This window comes from Pinus tabuliformis, chromosome 5_1 (assembly GCF_031772625.1).
Source record: "Pinus tabuliformis cultivar Carrire ecotype Pingquan chromosome 5_1, CPIR1, whole genome shotgun sequence".
Classification (NCBI taxonomy): Eukaryota; Viridiplantae; Streptophyta; class Pinopsida; order Pinales; family Pinaceae; genus Pinus; species Pinus tabuliformis.
Genome location: NC_142305.1, coordinates 740,977,783 through 740,995,012, shown reverse-complemented (window position 1 = coordinate 740,995,012; position 17,230 = coordinate 740,977,783). Strand labels below are relative to the sequence as shown.

The following is a 17,230-nucleotide window of genomic DNA, read 5'->3' as shown; positions in this document are numbered from 1 at the left end:
AAATAAAATTAAAGATCAGGTTTTTTAATGCTTAATGCCCGATGAGATCATCAATTTGTGGAAGTTGATACCTATTTTTAATAGTGATTTTGTTGAGGTATTTGTAGTTTGTGCACAATTGTTCATCTCCCTTGAAGTTCAGAAGGCTCAAAACCAATATATCAATATTTACAGGCACAAAGTCATTATGATAATATTTATCAAGGCATTATAGCTTATTATGTCATGTGTGGGGATTTGAACATGGGTGGAGAATATAACAACCATTCTGCCCAACCACCCGAGATAACCCCAAGTTGTTAAAATTTAAATACCAGTTCTGATTTATTTTACTTAGCAAGTATTTAGATCTAGAATATTATTTTATTACACAAATAAAATTCTGAACTGCTGAAAATAAATACTCCAGTATTTCTTAAGTTCACGAATAAAATGTAGCAGAAAAATCACAAGAGAATCAGCCACAACAATAATAGAAATTTAACCTAAATCACTTTTCCTTCACTTATATTAAATTTGGAAAGTACTGGGTTTTGACACAGAAAATTACTCAGAGAAATAACAGCTGAAGGGGAACCTGTAACTCACCCCTTCAGAAATGTGGCTGCCTGAAAACTTAAATGCTGAACTTGAACTGGCCCCAAGACAAACTTGACCTCCTTGGAGTGCTCTCTGTCCTCTCTTCTTTCTCACAACCTCTCTGACAACCGTACAACCTGCGCACTTGTCAAATTGGCCCAAAGAAATAACTCGACCTCCACAACAAATCGGCCCCTTAGCTTGGTCCTTCTCTTCTTGCTCGAGTTCCCCTGAATTTCTTCGGAAATCTCCCCCAACAATTCCTCCTGAATCTTGTTCAGTCAACTAGAGCTTCTTGCCCTCTTGAGAAAATCGCTATGTCAATGTGCATATTGGTCTCTTCACCTCGCCATTAGATTCACTATATCGTTTCATTAAGCAAATAATCCCTAACACTAATCTCAATGGCTAGGATTAGATACTAAGCCTCTCTTGAGATCAATGGCTGAGATTAAATCTAAGTCAATTAAATAATTTTATTATTTATCCTTAGAACTTTTTCTTGATCGTCCATAATAAGTAATCATTCTAATTATTGTACTTTTCATAATAGTCACTTACTCCTCCAAGCAAGCATCTAAATAGGCAATCAAACTTCTTCTACATGCTAAGACACCAACCCAATGTAGAAGACTTTTTGCAGCTGTAAAACATCAACACTCCCTCATAGCAAGGAGGGGATTCTCCACCACCCCTAGCTTGTCCTTGTAGAACACAATCTTCCCCTTCACTAGAGGCTTGGTAAGAAAGTCTGCTACTTGCACCCATGTGGAGATGTATTGCAATCTCACCACACCTCTCTGGACGTTGTCTATGATGAACTGATACCTGATCATTAAACGCTTGATTTTCAAAGAGCTTAATGCAATTCTGATTATCACAATGAATCACAGTGGCCCCCCTCTTAAGACCAAATAACCTTGAGAGCATCTTGTGAAGCCATATGGCCTCGCAACTCAACAAACTTGCTGCCATGTACTCAACCTCCGTTAAGCTAAGTGCCACTCGGTGTTGCTTCCTGCTATACTATGAGCTCGTAGTTGATCCCAATCTAAGACAACATCGAGAAGTAAATTTTCTGTCCACTGCACTCCGTGCCCAGTTTTAATTTGTGTAGCCTTGTAAATCCACTCGAACTCTGACAAATTTTTAGTCCATACTTCATTGTACCTCGAAGGTACCTGAGCATATGCTTTGTTGCCACCCAATGAACCCTCCTGGACTCCACCATGAATTGGCCAGTGTTTTCACAACAAAATATATATTTGGCCTTGTTGACTAGATACATCAAAGAACCCATCAACTATCTATACAATGTGGGATCCTCCAATTCACCCTAAGAAGCACTCAACTTCTTCAAGTTGGTGATCATATGTGTAGACATAGGCCTGCAATCCTCCATCTTGAAAATTGGTGGAGAGGCTAAGACACATAAGATCTCCAAGACACAGAAATCGTTTGGGGCAATTCCACCCGGATGGAGAAATATTAAAATAATTAATATTTTTAATGGGGTTCCTAAGTCTAAACTTAGGAAAATTAAAATATTAATGTGTATTAATATAAAATGGGTGAGAAAGTTCTAAGTGACGAGGATCAAGCCAAATCTAATCTTAGCCGTTGATTTGGGACTTAATCTCGGCTGTTGAATCATCAACAGGAAAAGTATAAGAGGAGGCTTGAAGGTCACTTGGAGATACACCAAGTTGATCAGTCAATTTGATTTTCTAGGGCAGGGTTTGCTGAGAAATCGAGTTAGTGATCTGTTGCAGCGAGGGGCAGGTTTGGGGAAATTCCACCCGGATGGAGGGATATTAAAATAACTAATATTTTTAATGGGGTTCCTAAGTCTAAACTTAGGAAAATTAAAATATTAATGTGTATTAATATAAAATGGGTGAGAAAATTTTAAGTGACGAGGATCAAGCCAAATCTAATCTTAGCCGTTGATTTGGGACTTAATCTCGGCTATTGAATCATCAACAGGAAAAGTATAAGAGGAGGCTTGAGGGTCAGTTGGAGATACACTAAGTTGATAAGTCAATTTGATTTCCTGGGGCAGGGTTTGCTGAGAAATCAAGTTAGTGATCTGTTGCAGCGAGGGGCAGTTCCTTAGAAGGAAGAGAATACATATCAGAGAGGTAAAGAAAGTGTCGGAGAGACAACGCAGAGCCTTGGAAGGCTGATGCAGAGGCAACCAGGACTGACACAGAGGCTGAGTGGGCCAGCGCAGCTGACGCAGAGGGCCAAGAGGCTGCCGCAGAGGCAGTAGAGGCTGCGCAGAGGCTAGCAGAGCTGATGTTGGGCTGAAGGGGCAGCGCTAAGGGATTTTTGTGGGGCACACTGGGAGTTGATAGGTAGACGCAGAGCAGAAAAGGGTGACGCAATCCCTGGAGGGTGACACAGTTCCAAAGAGAAGCTTGGATCGACTTTCGCTGTCCAGCTAAGGAACTGTCGAAGTTGCTGTGGGATCAATCATCCAGTTTTGATCAACCGGAATATCTGTTTCCGAGGAGAGGTACATCTGCCAAGGAAATTCTCTGAAGGGTGAGCCATTTCTGGCACCCTAGTTGTATTTAGAAACTGCATAATAAGAAAACCCTCAGAGCTGCTGCACTAGTTTTCCCGCACTGGGTTTTTCTGGGGATGATTGTCCAAAAATAAGGGTGTCCCTTGTGTGATTGTCTCAGTTATTTCAGTTGCTGATCTGTATATGTGTTAAGGCTGCATTTGTCTTTAATTCTATGTTGCAGGAAACGTGGCATAGAGGTCCGTTTCCGTACGGAAACGGGTACGAAACGCGGAAATGCGTTTGGTACGGCCGTGAAACGCGTTTCTGGCCGTACTGCCACGTTTCCCGAAACGGAAACGTGGCCAGTACGGCCGGAAACGCGTTTCAGGGCCGTACGACCCACGTTTCCTCATTAACTTGTGTTTTTTTATTTTTTATTTTTAAATTTGTTTTTTAATTTACTTTTAGGGTATGTTAGTGACTTCTAGATGTGTGTCTAAAGTTATAAAAGTGAATTTTTGCCCTAGTGTTGATATGCAGTTCATGGTAATGTTAAATTCTTAAAGTAAAAGTGATATTCTCCTTTATTTTTCATTTTCATCCTTTTACTTAAATTTTTAACATTACCATGAAATGACTCAGGATGTTTGAGAGTGGTTTCGCCCTCATTGGATTTCATATGGAGAAAGTAGAATTTTAGATCTCACTCAAAATCCAGCATACTTATTTGTTTTTCAGGATTTTAGGATTGGGAGGATTGCAATGTTTCCATTGGATTTTATCATGTACTAAGGTATGGAACTTGTATTTAATCAAGAGAATCAAGCCCTCTATGCAGGGGAAACTCCCAATAATCAAGACCATGTAGGGTACTAGGGTATGAAAAGCGTATTTAATCAAGAGCACTAAGGTCGTTCGACTATGTAGGAGGAGACTCCCAATACAACAGTGGTCCTTCTAAAGAATGGGATGTGGATGCAGAAAATCCTGATTTGGATCTCTCTCTTGCAGCCTTATAGTCTTTATTGTACTTACAACCTCATATATTAATATAAATAAAGGTTGATTTTGAGATTTGGATATATAATAAACGTTGCTTTTGCATGTTCCGATATTTTTATTTTCATTATGTGATCATTCATGAGTAAATGTGATGTAAATTAAATCTTAATGTTTAAGTGTAATAAATTATAATGTATCATTTATGCTTTATGATTGCACATATATATATATATATATATTTAAATATTTTCAATATATATATATATATATATATATATATATATATATATTCACGTTTCCCTGTTTCCAAAATTTGGGGAGGTCACGTTTCGTATCGCTTCCCGTTTCGGAAACTCGTACCCGTTTCCCCGTTTCGTGCAACTTAGCTTTAATTCAATATTTATATTTATAAATAACTTGTTAATGGAAAGAACAAGTAGGAGATAATAAACTAGATAATGCAGTAGGGATTTCTAATGTGTGACTTAGAAATTTTAACAGTTGCCACCCAATGAACCCTCCTCGACTCCACCATGAATTGGCCAGTGTATTCACAACAAAACATATATCTGGCCTTGTTGACTAGATACATCAAAGAACCCATCAACTGTCTATACAATGTGGGATCCTCCAACTCACCCTAAGAAGCACTCAACTTCTTCAAGTTGGTGATCATATGTGTAGACACAGGTCTGCAATCTTGCATCTTGAATATCCTTAGTTTTTCTAGTGCATACTTGCCCTACCCAAGGAAAATCTCTACTGGCTGCTGCGACACCTCCAATCCCAAAAGGTAATGCATCAAGCCTATGTCCTTCATCTGAAACTTAGAAGCAAGGTCCTCCTTGCACATCTCTATGAGCCTTTCTGGCCCCATTAAGAAGAGATTGTCAACATATAACACCAAGATTAACAACTCACACTTAACAAGTACATAGTGCAAGTTTGAGTCTGCCTCACTCTTGGTGAAGCCCAAACAAAGAAGATATCCATCAATCTTGGCATACCATGTGCGCTGAGCCTACTTTAGCCCATAAGGGGCCTTCTTCAACCTGCATACATGAGACTCCCTCTCATGCACCTCTTCCTCAATCACCCCAATGAGGGTCCATCTGATGTATCCTCCACTCTATCTCTTAAGCAATGGAAATATTTGCCCTAATAGATGCATATTTGGTGACATGAGCAAATGTCTCCTCATAATCCCCTCTCTTCATTTGGGAGAACCCTCTCACCACAAACCTTGCCTTGTGCTTCTTGATGCTGCCAATTGTTGCATGCTTGATCTTTTAGATTCATTGAGAAGTGACCACTAACTTACCCTCATGCCTTGTCACTATGTCCCATGCCATTCCTCATGATGGAGATATACTCCACCATGGCATCCCTCCAGACTTGTTGATTTGCTGCCTCCTTTTAAATAGAAGGCTTGAAATCATTGATACTGCTCATCAAGGCCAAATAGCTGGAAAATCGAGCAGGTGATCTACTGCTTATGGAAATCTTGCTAGGAGCCTCCACTTGCTTCTTCGATCCCTTAAGGTTTGTTTGGCCCATCTTGGCCTCCTCCTGGTAGAGCTCGAAGGAGCCTCTCACTCCTCTTGATCTATAAGCTTTGTCCTTGCTGTTGGTGTTGCTAGCCCTTGCTCAACCTTAGGAGCCTCTTACTCATGATCCTCTACCCCTGTTGTTCCATGTCATGAGACCTCCGAAAGGTCCTACCCCCGTCGAATTTGTCATCCCGACCGACGATGACTCTCCTCTGTCCTGGAATGTAGATCCCTTTAGGTGTTTGAGACCTCACAGTAGTCCACCAAAATGCACTTCTTTGGTGAGAGCTCCATCTTAGTCCTCTTTTTTGTTGGAATGTAGACATAAACTGGACTGCCGAAGATGCGCAGATGACTCACCTCTTGTCCCTATCCTGTTGACCCACTATTTTTATTCTAGACTCGTTGACCTTTTTTTTTGGTTAGTTGTGGACATTATAAAAATGATTTTATCTTATCTAGGGTTTTTGATTGGTGGTACTTATAAGCGATTATTTTACGCCAGAAAGATGGTTCTGCATGTGATTTATTAATACTTCTTTTATATTTATGCTCATCAATGGAAATGTAATGAATTTTATCACATGTAGCTTACAATTTAGCCATGTCTTCAAGGATTTTGTAATCAATTTAGTTATTAGATAGGATTATTTAGGAGACTCATTGTGCCCATCTTTTGAGATACCATGTGTATAATTTTTTTTAATTTCATATTTGGGTGGAAATTTTTGAATAATTTTTCTGGTTGCACATAACATGTTTGTGACTATCGGTCCCATTGATTGTTGCTAGTCATATATGAGTATCAATGCATTTTCTTTATTCATATTTTGTTGAATATGTTTTTTGAAGACATTCTCCTTCTGCATTCCCTTTCTTCAAGGTTCACATGATTTATGTTTGAGATTCTAATGGAGGTTTTGGTTTTCCATCTTGGCAGAAATCTTATGAAACAAAACAGTATAAGAAGGGTGTAAAAGCTGCAGATTCTATACTTAAAAAATTTCCAGAGCATGGAGGTATTGTTGAATTTATTCTTAGGGCTATGAAAATACAAATTTGCTTGCCAATATGGTGCTCATTAGATTTCTTATATATATGCTATACTTTGTTCTGTAAGTCGTGTTCTAGTTCATAAAGTACATTCTCCCACAATTTTATATGGGGTTTTGCTTTTTGTTTATCACCTCCAATCATCTGAAGGAACACAAGCTAATATTTTAAATCACTTTGGAGTTTGATATTGTTGTTGCTTAGGAAGGATATTGTGACAATGCCTTGATACTAGATAGGAATTCAAAGGAACTTCTCGAAACAGTTGAGAAACGTGATTGTTTCAGTGACCTATATGCATTTTATTTGCATTTAGCTCCTGCCTCGATTTTCCAATTAACATTGCCATATTTATGCCTTTTTGTCAAGTGATTGAGGCACTACTTACAAGTTTTAGCAGCAATCATAAGTTGGAGTTGGTTGAAGAGCTAGGTTGCCAGGAAACCTGCTTCCCTCAATGTTTTGGTACCACAAACACTTTGGAAACTGAAACTAAGCTGATTCATGGCAATTTCCTATGTTGGCAACGTTTCTAGGTTGTATCTTGGGTTTCTGGCTTGGGGGGGGGGGGGGTGTCAGCTTCTATGCCCCTGTGACGCAAAATTGGAGAGCTGTGGGAACGGCACGACACCTGCAATCCAAGATAAACATATTGATGATAACAAGGGACATTAGCAACTTGCATGAAACAAAAGATTATAATTATTTAATGAAAGAATAACAAACAAACTATACAAGTTAGGGGTTTTCCTGCATTTTTGGCATCCTTCCTTTCATTGCATATTTTTGTAAAGATTGGGCACCTGTAGCAGCATTCATAATATGGTGGGTAGTTTTGACTGGGACTCTCTGTACTTTTTGTAAATTGTAACCCTATCTTCCCGGAAACTCCTTTTTTTTTTGCCCAAAGAATCTTCCAGGAAACTACTATTGATCGTAAAGTTAAGTTTGTAGTCTTCAACTTTTGAGAGCTAAGCGAATTTTGTATAACTTATATTTTGGCATATATAGCCTAATCTATAAGGCTAGATTTAGGCATTGCATTATCTTATGGGATTTAACATATAAATGGGACTCTTGTTAATTTGTTGACTGTTATCATTTTACTTTCTCTTGATAGTAAGATATTTGAAAAAATTGTCTGGTATTTTTAATTTTTATAATTAACTTTGTTGTTTCCCTGTTTCCTAATATTTTGCTGGGTCAGGTTCCCATGTCGTCCCTGTTTCAGAACCCAGTTTCATGTTGCATGCAACTTAGCTTCAAAGATTATACCAAGGCAGAAATAGTGAAAAAGACTATATCAATATTTTGAGTACATCTTATATAATCTTTATTTTTAGGGCAAAATACTGAAAAGTTGTACTGATATTTTGAATTTTCCAGTGACCTCTTAGAGCTGGTGAGTATATCCATGTTTCAAAAAATGCTAGTGTTTGGTAGGGTATCTCCATTCTTATCCAATATGCACATTGCAAAGTACAAAAAATCTAATTTATAGTGCAACCAGAATAAATGCACTGTTGGGACATATTTTGAGCGTCAAGCTCTTTTGCTAGAGTCATATGGTGAACAAAAGCTTGTTGTGAAGAATCTAGATTAGATTATGCAATAAGAATCCATACACAATAAAATCCAATTGTCTCAAAACATAAAATGCTTTATTCTCAACTTAATCTTAACCTGTTTTGTAGTTCACGATGAAGGCATAATATATTCTCATAGAATTCTAATACTCTCATAGAATTCTCTCCTAGAGATTTTATTTTATGGAACTAACATATGGGTTAAATCACTTGAACCCATAAACTTAGAGCTGACACGATTCCTTGTTGATTCCAACTTGTAAACTATTTAACCTCATGAATATTGGTTACTGGTTACCATTACAGGAATTGCAGGGGGCTGGGTTTGATACACGAGTCCCGATAACTACAAAATGATTGCCATGTGAACAACTTGTTGGAATGTTAGACCTGTGATCTACTGAAACTTGCACCCAAAAAACCAAAACCTTGCTATCAATGTGCTGCAGTGGCTACCCTGAAGCCACGGACTACTTACACACAAGCCTAACGGATGTATGTGATTTGGTTCAAGTTAATATTAGTCTGCAATGTGAATGGAGTTGATCAAAGATTAAGCTTGTGGGAGAGCCAACCCATGATAATCTTGAAATCCCAAGGAGTTGACCTGTACCTGGGGGTTGATCTATAAACCTCCTATAGATCTGATTAGAACTAACCACAAACACTTGTTGGAGCCAATGAGGAGTTTCGTAGATGCTACCTTGTGTGAATACTGTGAAAGCCATGAATGGGAGGGGAACCAACATTGTCTGCCACCACAAATGTGCGAATGTTATGTGATATTTGCTGTAATATCCTAGGGAAATTTTCTGCCCTAGGGTTTCAGAAACTAGGTTTTCAATTCTCTTTTTTTGCTTAGTCAGTGGTAAGAGAAACAAATCATTCAGTAGTACAGTATAATAGGATCCACAATAATTTAACAATAATCCAATATCATGGTTCATTCAATCAATAACATCACTGTTCATCCAATCAACAATATCACTGTCCAATCCTCAACCAATCAACAGTGAATGTCCAAGACCAACAGAATGTAGCCAATGGACAAATTTACACCTAACTACTAATGACCAGGACTGCCTGTGCAAATCCACAGACTACAACTAGTGTTCTTACAAATTCTAATCAGTGAACTTAAAGGAATACCCTTAGTCCGAAGCCTGCTACATGAGAATAAGTACCAGATTTAAGTTCCATTGATTCCACCTTTTAAATCATCTAAGGGAACTTATTCGCAGCTTGCTTCAGATTCGGAACTGTCTTTAGGGGGGATTCCGGTATGCCACAGTCAGTCTCCAATCAAGCCCCAGTAACAGACTTTCAGGAAGGAACGATTCCTTCAAAATACCTCTGTTCTGCTTCGAAACCCGCAGATTGCCTCAGGAGAATGATAGGGGTATTTTCACACAGGTTTAACCTCAGAAAATTTAACCCTGTGGCCCTGCAGCCCTGTGGCTGCGGCATTGCGGCCTATAACTGCGGCCTGTGGTCTCCTTCTGACCGAGACTTGCTGCCCAGAAAAACCGTCCTGTCTGCCACAGAGGGGACCTTGCAAGGGTTTGGACAAGAAACTTCGATCCGTTCCAGAATTTCATTGTAAGAGAAATTCATCCAGCTTCAAGGTAGTTGTTTTGCCTTGCCACAAATTGTCCCACAAATGCTTTGCTGCTCCTCAGATGGAGAATTCCCTGTTGCCAGAACAAAGTAACAAAAGATAAAAAGAGGAGTGGCTAGGTAGGGTGGGATCACCTCCACCAAAACTAGTACAAGAGAGAAAAGGGATCTTAAAACCCTCAGAGCCGCAGGCTCAAAGAAAAACTGAGATAAATGATCCAATCGATGATATCCCAAATGAATCCAACCCCCTTCTATTAATAGATTTCTTGAGGGGATTTTCTCCTTAATTGAGTGAAATTCACATCAACCCCAACTTTGGGCTTTTTGCCCCAGCCTTCCCCGAACTTACCCAAACATTGGGAATTTTTGGGGTTTTCCCCTTTATCGAGGACTATAGCGGATGGGGATCGATAGGCTACTTTGTCCCTTGGGCCAATTAAATTATTAAGCCCCCGGGGACATTACAATTCCTCCTTGACATTGCTTGTCCCCAAGCAATGGCAAATTGGGATGCATGGCCTCTTCAACTTTGGAGACTAAAGCCTCCTCTTGAAATGAAAAAGATGACATGTCAATGCTGTGTGAATTCTTAGAACTTTTAAATTGGCAGCTTTCTGCTGTAATACACCAACTACAAGTATTATCAGCATGGTTATCAATAGCTTCTCCCACAACAGCACCACAAGGCCGTTCACCACTACATTTTGATATTGGCACTATTGAAGTCTCCTCTTTAGGGGAACTGAATTTAGAGGATGCTTTTCTGCAACTTTCCTTGGGAAAGACATGACAATGATCAGTTGCTGAGATAACCAACACAAGTTGCTTTGCCTTCTGGTCATTCTCAAATAAGTTGCAGACCTGAGATTGTAGAAAGCATAGGGAACCATTATTAGAATCATGACCGACATCTAAGGCACCATCCTCCTTATCGTTTGAACAATGGAACATGTGATGTGCTAGTTGGCTATAAGCAGGAGATGCTTGCTGGAGTACAGCACATCACCACATTTGTATGGTCTCAATCTTTTGAAACTCCCGCATTGCCACCATTACAATTTCAACAACTGAAGGAGCAATTTTTGTGAACACCTTGAGCATGCAACCAAGTGCATATGTTCCTTAACTTTGAACAGATTCTGAGTTACTGAAAACTTTCATTGCTCCAACCACTGCTCATAGGGCTGCCCACCAGTCATCAACTATCGCTGATGCTCTCATTTCATCATGTTGCACACGAACTTTCTTATTGTCCTTATAAATGTTTCGACCATTCACAGTACCACTTCCACCCACAACTTTATTGGCAGTGGCATCAACAACCAACATAGGCCTGCTTATATGGTCAAACTTGAGGCCATTTTCAGCCATGTCTTGGCCATAGTCCCGAGCACATTGCGTGCTTCAAGTTGCACTACTTCATTTGTTCTTGTTGAAAATATAGCGAGCAAGGTCTTAGCCAGTGAAGACCTTGGTCTGTTCTTCTCCTAGTTTGAGTGCGAGCTCATAGGATAGACTTCAGTTGTGGTGAGTTAATTTCCAGTTTATGGGAATAATCATCACAAGTTCATGCGTAGTGTTGACGCTTCAGTTAAGTAGAAGTTTTCATTTGTTTTACTACAGGATTGGTTGGCAGATCGAGTTCAGTTAGAACGAGTTAGGTCTTCATATTAGTTGTTGTAGCATTGGATATGTTCTAGCCTTGAAGTTTTTGTGGAGAGGCTAGAATGCATGAGATCTCCAAAACCCAGAAATCGTTTTTGGAAATTCTGCCTAGAAATGACTTAATTAGATTATTAATTAGTTTTTAAATATTTCCTAAGTCTAAACTTAGGGAATATGATTAATTAATCATAATTAATTAAATCAAGGTGTGAATGTTCTAGAAACTCACACGGATCGACTTCAAGTTAATCCTAGCCATTGATTTTGATCTAATCTTGGCCGTTGAAGTCTCAATAGAGGATTATAAGAAGTTGATGGGCACTTGGAGAACACACTTGAGAAGTTCGATTTCATGAGCAGATCGATTTCCAGGGTAGCAACATTCAGTGGCTGGAGAGAGAGCTAGTGAGATCAAAGCAGTGAGTGAGGGGTAGAGACAGTGAGTCGGAGGAAAGATTTTCCAGATTGGGAGAGGCAACAACAAGTGAGTCAAATTATCGCAGAGAGGCAGTGCTGAGGGACTGCGCAGTGCTTCAGTTAGACAGATCAATTTGGAGAGAAGGAAATTTGTTCTCACTTCCAGAGGTCGAGAAGGAGCCCTAAAGGGCCAAAGAGACAATTTTCTCAGCTTCCAAAGGCAGAACGACTTCATCTGAGCCCAGTTTGAAGCAAGCCGTCGAACTAGCTACGCAGAGCAGTGCAGAGGATGACACAGTGCTCCGGGAGGCCGAATTTTTTATAGGGAAATCCACCCTGAGATTGCCTATGGGAGAAGGGTAATTCCTTTCAGTATTTACTTAGATTTTCTTGTTGTTTGGATAGCCAGTTGGGCATCCATAGATGTACTCATATTTCACTGTTGCATAATAAAATAAAACTCTCATTGCTACACCGTTTTCCCAAGTTGGGTTTTTCCAGGGACATTGGTCCAAAAATAACAGTGTAAATTTATGTGTGTGTGCTAGCATTTCTTCCAACGTTTATTCTTCCACAATTTTTATTTGTGTAGGTTGTAGTGTGAGTTATTCAATATTTGCTTTAGGAAACAATAAATAAATTGTTAATTTAAATAACAATTAGGAGAATAATTTCCAGTTGCTGAAATAGGATTTGGGTTTATGAATTTTCACATGGTATCAGAGTGCAGATGATTAGCCAAAGAGATCAATAGCGAAGCAAGGAGGAGTTTCGCTATTCAGTGTGACCAACAGATCGAAACCCCAGAGGGTAGTGCAGTCACTTTTCCAAGAGGCCAAATTTATTGAGGAGATTCGATTTTTCTGAGGGGGATAAAAAATCTTATCTCTCTAGATCGAGGGATCTATAGGTAGAGGGAACAACCTAGTATTTTTGTAGAGCATCTCTCTAGTTGGATGTAGTAGTTTCTGTAGCAATTTGCTAGAGCAGAGCTAGCGTCAGGTTGAAGAAGAGCACACACTGAGGGAAAATTTTACTCAGGGAACTTCTAGTCTCAAGAAGTTCGTTTTCCCTTGCAGATCAACAGTCGTTGTGAGCAGAGTTTCTCACGAGAGAAGGGAGTGCGAATAACCTAGAACCAACTAAGTAGAAGGGAAGAGGAGATTTTCAACATTTTGTTGAGATGGCCACTGTTGGACTTCGAGATCAGGACAGGTTGGATGGTGCTTCCAACTATGTCATCTGGAAGGCAAGGATGTCCTTCCTTCTGGATGAGTTTGGCCTGAAAACATACATAGATGTAGTGGTAGTTGTGCCCTAGGATGCAGATCAACTGAAGGATTACAAAAAAGAGATGGTGTGGGCAAAGAGGCTGATCCTAGACCGGGTTTGGGATCACATTCTTTCGCACATAGCTGGCAAAGGGATTACCAGAGAGATGTGGGAGAGCTAGCGTCAGGTTGAAGAAGAGCACACACTGAGGGAAGATTTTACTCAGGGAACTTCTAGTCTCAAGAAGTTCGTTTTCCCTTGCAGATCAACAGTCGTTGTGAGCAGAGTTTCTCACGAGAGAAGGGAGTGCGAATAACCTAGAACCAACTAAGTAGAAGGGAAGAGGAGATTTTCAACATTTTGTTGAGATGGCCACTGTTGGACTTCGAGATCAGGACAGGTTGGATGGTGCTTCCAACTATGTCATCTGGAAGGCAAGGATGTCCTTCCTTCTGGATGAGTTTGGCCTGAAGACATACATAGATGTAGTGGTAGTTGTGCCCTAGGATGCAGATCAACTGAAGGATTACAAAAAAGAGATGGTGTGGGCAAAGAGGCTGATCCTAGACCGAGTTTGGGATCACATTCTTTCGCACATAGCTGGCAAAGGGATTGCCAGAGAGATGTGGGAGACTCTCTCCATGCTGTACCAGGGCACTTCTGAGCAGTGGAAGATGTACTTAGAGGAGAAGCTGAGATGCATCAGGATGCAGAAGGGGGAAAGCCTAGACCCCTTCCTCACTAAGGTTCAGGAGGTCCGAGACTAGCTTTCAGTGGTTGGGGCAATGCCTCAACCCACAGAGCTAGTGCGATTGGTACTAAATAGTGTCTCCGCGGAGTGGCAGGTGTTTGTCCAAAGGATTTTGGGCAGAGATGCATTGCCAAGTTAGGAAAAGATGTGGGCTGATTTGTAGCGGGAGGAATTGAGACGAGGTCTTTTAAATAGCTCCATCAGTTGCAACAGTAGCGGATAGAAGCAGGTGAAGGTGACCCTCGCATCAAAGGGTCCCAGTCAGGGGCAAGGGGGAGCAGAGAAAGAAGAAGAACTACCTGTCGAAGGTCAAGTGCTTCAGATGTGGTGAGCTCAGTCACTATAGTACCTAGTGTCCTCTCAGGAAGAAGGACAAGGAGGAGAAGTAGGACAAGTAGGCAGCATCAATGGGGATCGATAGGCTTTCCTCCAGGTTGGAGGAAGACTTCGCCATGTTTGCTGACATACCTCCAGGAGTGAGGTGGGGAGATTTGGTGCTGTAGCCCCAGAGTGCTACATATGGGCAGGATCCTTGAGGAGGTCCACCTCTTTCATCAATACCTTGCTACAGGGGCCCACAATATTTAGTAGCAGGATGGATCAATGGCAATTGATGCAGTGAGATTCCAGAGTGACAGTTGCAGAGACTAGTAGCTGTCAGATGTTGGGGAGCGTAGTGCAGAGTTGGCAGTAGTTAGAGACTCGGGAGACATATGCAAATACTAGCAGCAGTTAGAGACTCGGGAGACATATGCATCATACTAATCACAGTTGATTCAATATTTAGGATGCTTCTCAGTTGCAGTTGCATCAACAACATATGGAGAGGGAGTTGCAGTGTTGGTAGCAGTTCAACAGGGTCAGCAGCAACACAGATGCAGCAAACATCAAATTTGCGCAGTGGTTGGTGGGCAGTAGCAGCCAGACATCAGTAGCGTGACAGGTGATGGTGTAGAGACAGGGTGCTGGCACAAGATGTGCAGTGGAGCACTAGAACACATTTCTCGCTAAGAGGGAGTGTTTGTTTTGGTAGCATTGGATGTGTTCTATCCTTGAAATTTTGTGGAGAGGCTAGAATGCATGAGATCTCCAACACCTAGAAATCGTTTTTGGAAATTGTGCCTAGAAATGACTTAATTAGATTATTAGTCATTTTTTATACATTTCCTAAGTCTAAACTTAGGGAATATGACTAATTCATCATAATTAAATAAATAAAGGTGTGAATGTTCTCGAAACTCACACAGATTGACTTCAAGTTAATTCTAGCCATTGATTAAGATCTAATCTTGGCTGTTGAAGTATCAATAGAGGATTATAAGAAGTTGATGAGCACTTGGAGAATGCACTTGAGAAGTTCGATTTCCAGAGTAGCAACAATCAATTGTCGGAGAGAGAGCCAATGAGATTGAAGCAATGAGTGAGGGGCAGAGACAACGAGCTAGAGGAAAGATTTTCCAAATCCGGAGAGGCAGCAACAAGTGAGTCGAATTATCCCAGAGAGGCAGCGCTGAGGGACTGTGCAATGCTTTAGTAAGGCAGATTGATTTGGAGAGAAGGAAATTCGTTCTCAGTTCCAAAGGCTGGGAAGGAGTCCCAGAGGGCTAGAGAGACGATTTTCTCAGCTTGCAGAGGCAGAACGACTTCATCTGATCCCAGTCCGAAGCAAGCCATCCAGCTAGCTATGCAAAGCAACGCAGAGGCCGATGTAGTGCTCCAGGAGGTCGAGTTTTTGATAGGGAAAGTCTAGCCAAAGATTGCCTGTGGGAGAAGGGTAATTCCTTTCAGTATTTTACTCATATTTTCTTGCTGTTTGGATTGCTGGTTGGGCATCCATAGATGTACTCAATTTCACTGTTGCATAATAAAATAAAACCCTCCTGCTGCATCAATTTTCCCAAGTTGGGGGTTTTTCCGGGGACATTGGTCCAAAAATAATGGTGTAAATTTATGTGTGTGTGCTAGCATTTCTTCCAGCATTCATTCTTCCGCAGTTTTTATTTGTGCAGGTTGCAGTGTGAGTTATTCAGTATTTGCTGTAGGAAACAATAAATAAATTGGTAATTTAAAATAACAATTAGGAGAATAATTTTCAGTTGCTGCAATAGGGTTTGGGTTTTTGAATTTTCACTCTTCAGTCTTGATTGAAGGAAGAGCAAGTTAAGTCCCCAATGTTGATTGGAGAGAGGCTAGAGCATGAGTTAACAACTCTAGTGATGATTGGAAGGGGGACGAGTAACACTCTTAGTTAACTCGCTATTTGAGCTCGAGTTCTAAACTTGAACTTGCCTAATTTAGCATGGATCGAATCTATAAATGTAGGACTAAGGCACAAGGAAAATAACAATTGTATTGTGCACAAAGGTTTGTGACAAGACAGAGCTCATGAGTTTGTGAGAGAGCCTTGATTGTGGAGCACAAGAATTGTGTCCTAAAGAATAGGAGCACAAGTGCACTAGGATTTACGAGGATTGGTTGTGCACAGGTTGTTTGCAGTTGGGGTCCTAAAAAATAGGATCTCAAGTGCGTTAAGAAATAGGGCTTGGAATGTGCTAAGAAATAGGAGATTAGCGCAAGGAATAAGGAGGCCAAGTGTGCAAGGAAGGAGAAGCAAAAATAAAGCATTACAACAGGGTTTGCAAAGCAAGTCAAGGAGGTAGTAGAGGATCAATTGTGTGCAGGAATCGAGATCAAGTAGTGATCAAGGCAAGTCAAGATCAATTGTGTGAAGGAATCGAGATCAAGTAGTGATCAAGGCAAGTCAAGATCAATTGTATCAGCTGAGATTTGTGTGAGAAGCAAAACACTTTCTCAAGAGAGACAGTTTGCTTTGTAATAGATTCAATTGCTCCAAGAACAATTAATAAAATAGCCACATCAAGCAAGCAGGTTTTCCCTGTTGGGTTTCTTGAGAAAAATAAGTGTGTCAATTTGTGTGATGTATTTTTATCTCTGTGTTTTTATTCCGCTGCTTATAAGTTGTTAAGAGGCTGCTTATAAGTTAACTATTTTCAGTTTTCAGTTATTCATCCAAGTAGTTGCAGAGTTTCATGGAAATTTTACAGTTCTGCAAACAGCCATTGCCCCGACAACTACCACAACAACACCATAATTCACCATGGCTAAAACACTCTTTATTCCAGCACAATGAACAAGATTCCACACAGGGCTACAAGCATACCACTCGATTCTTACATCCTGAGGGAACACAAATATTGCTGAA

General features: G+C 40.4%; 1 protein-coding gene across 1 annotated transcript in view; it reads left to right on the top strand.

The window, feature by feature from the left end:
- Nucleotides 1–17,230, top strand: part of EMB2753 (tetratricopeptide repeat (TPR)-containing protein) — a 333,581-nt gene that overhangs the window by 19,077 nt on the left and 297,274 nt on the right. The window contains exon 2 of the mRNA XM_089432854.1: nt 6,584–6,662. Coding sequence (XP_089288980.1) covers nt 6,584–6,662 — 79 coding nt within the window. The remainder of the gene's footprint in view (nt 1–6,583; nt 6,663–17,230) is intronic.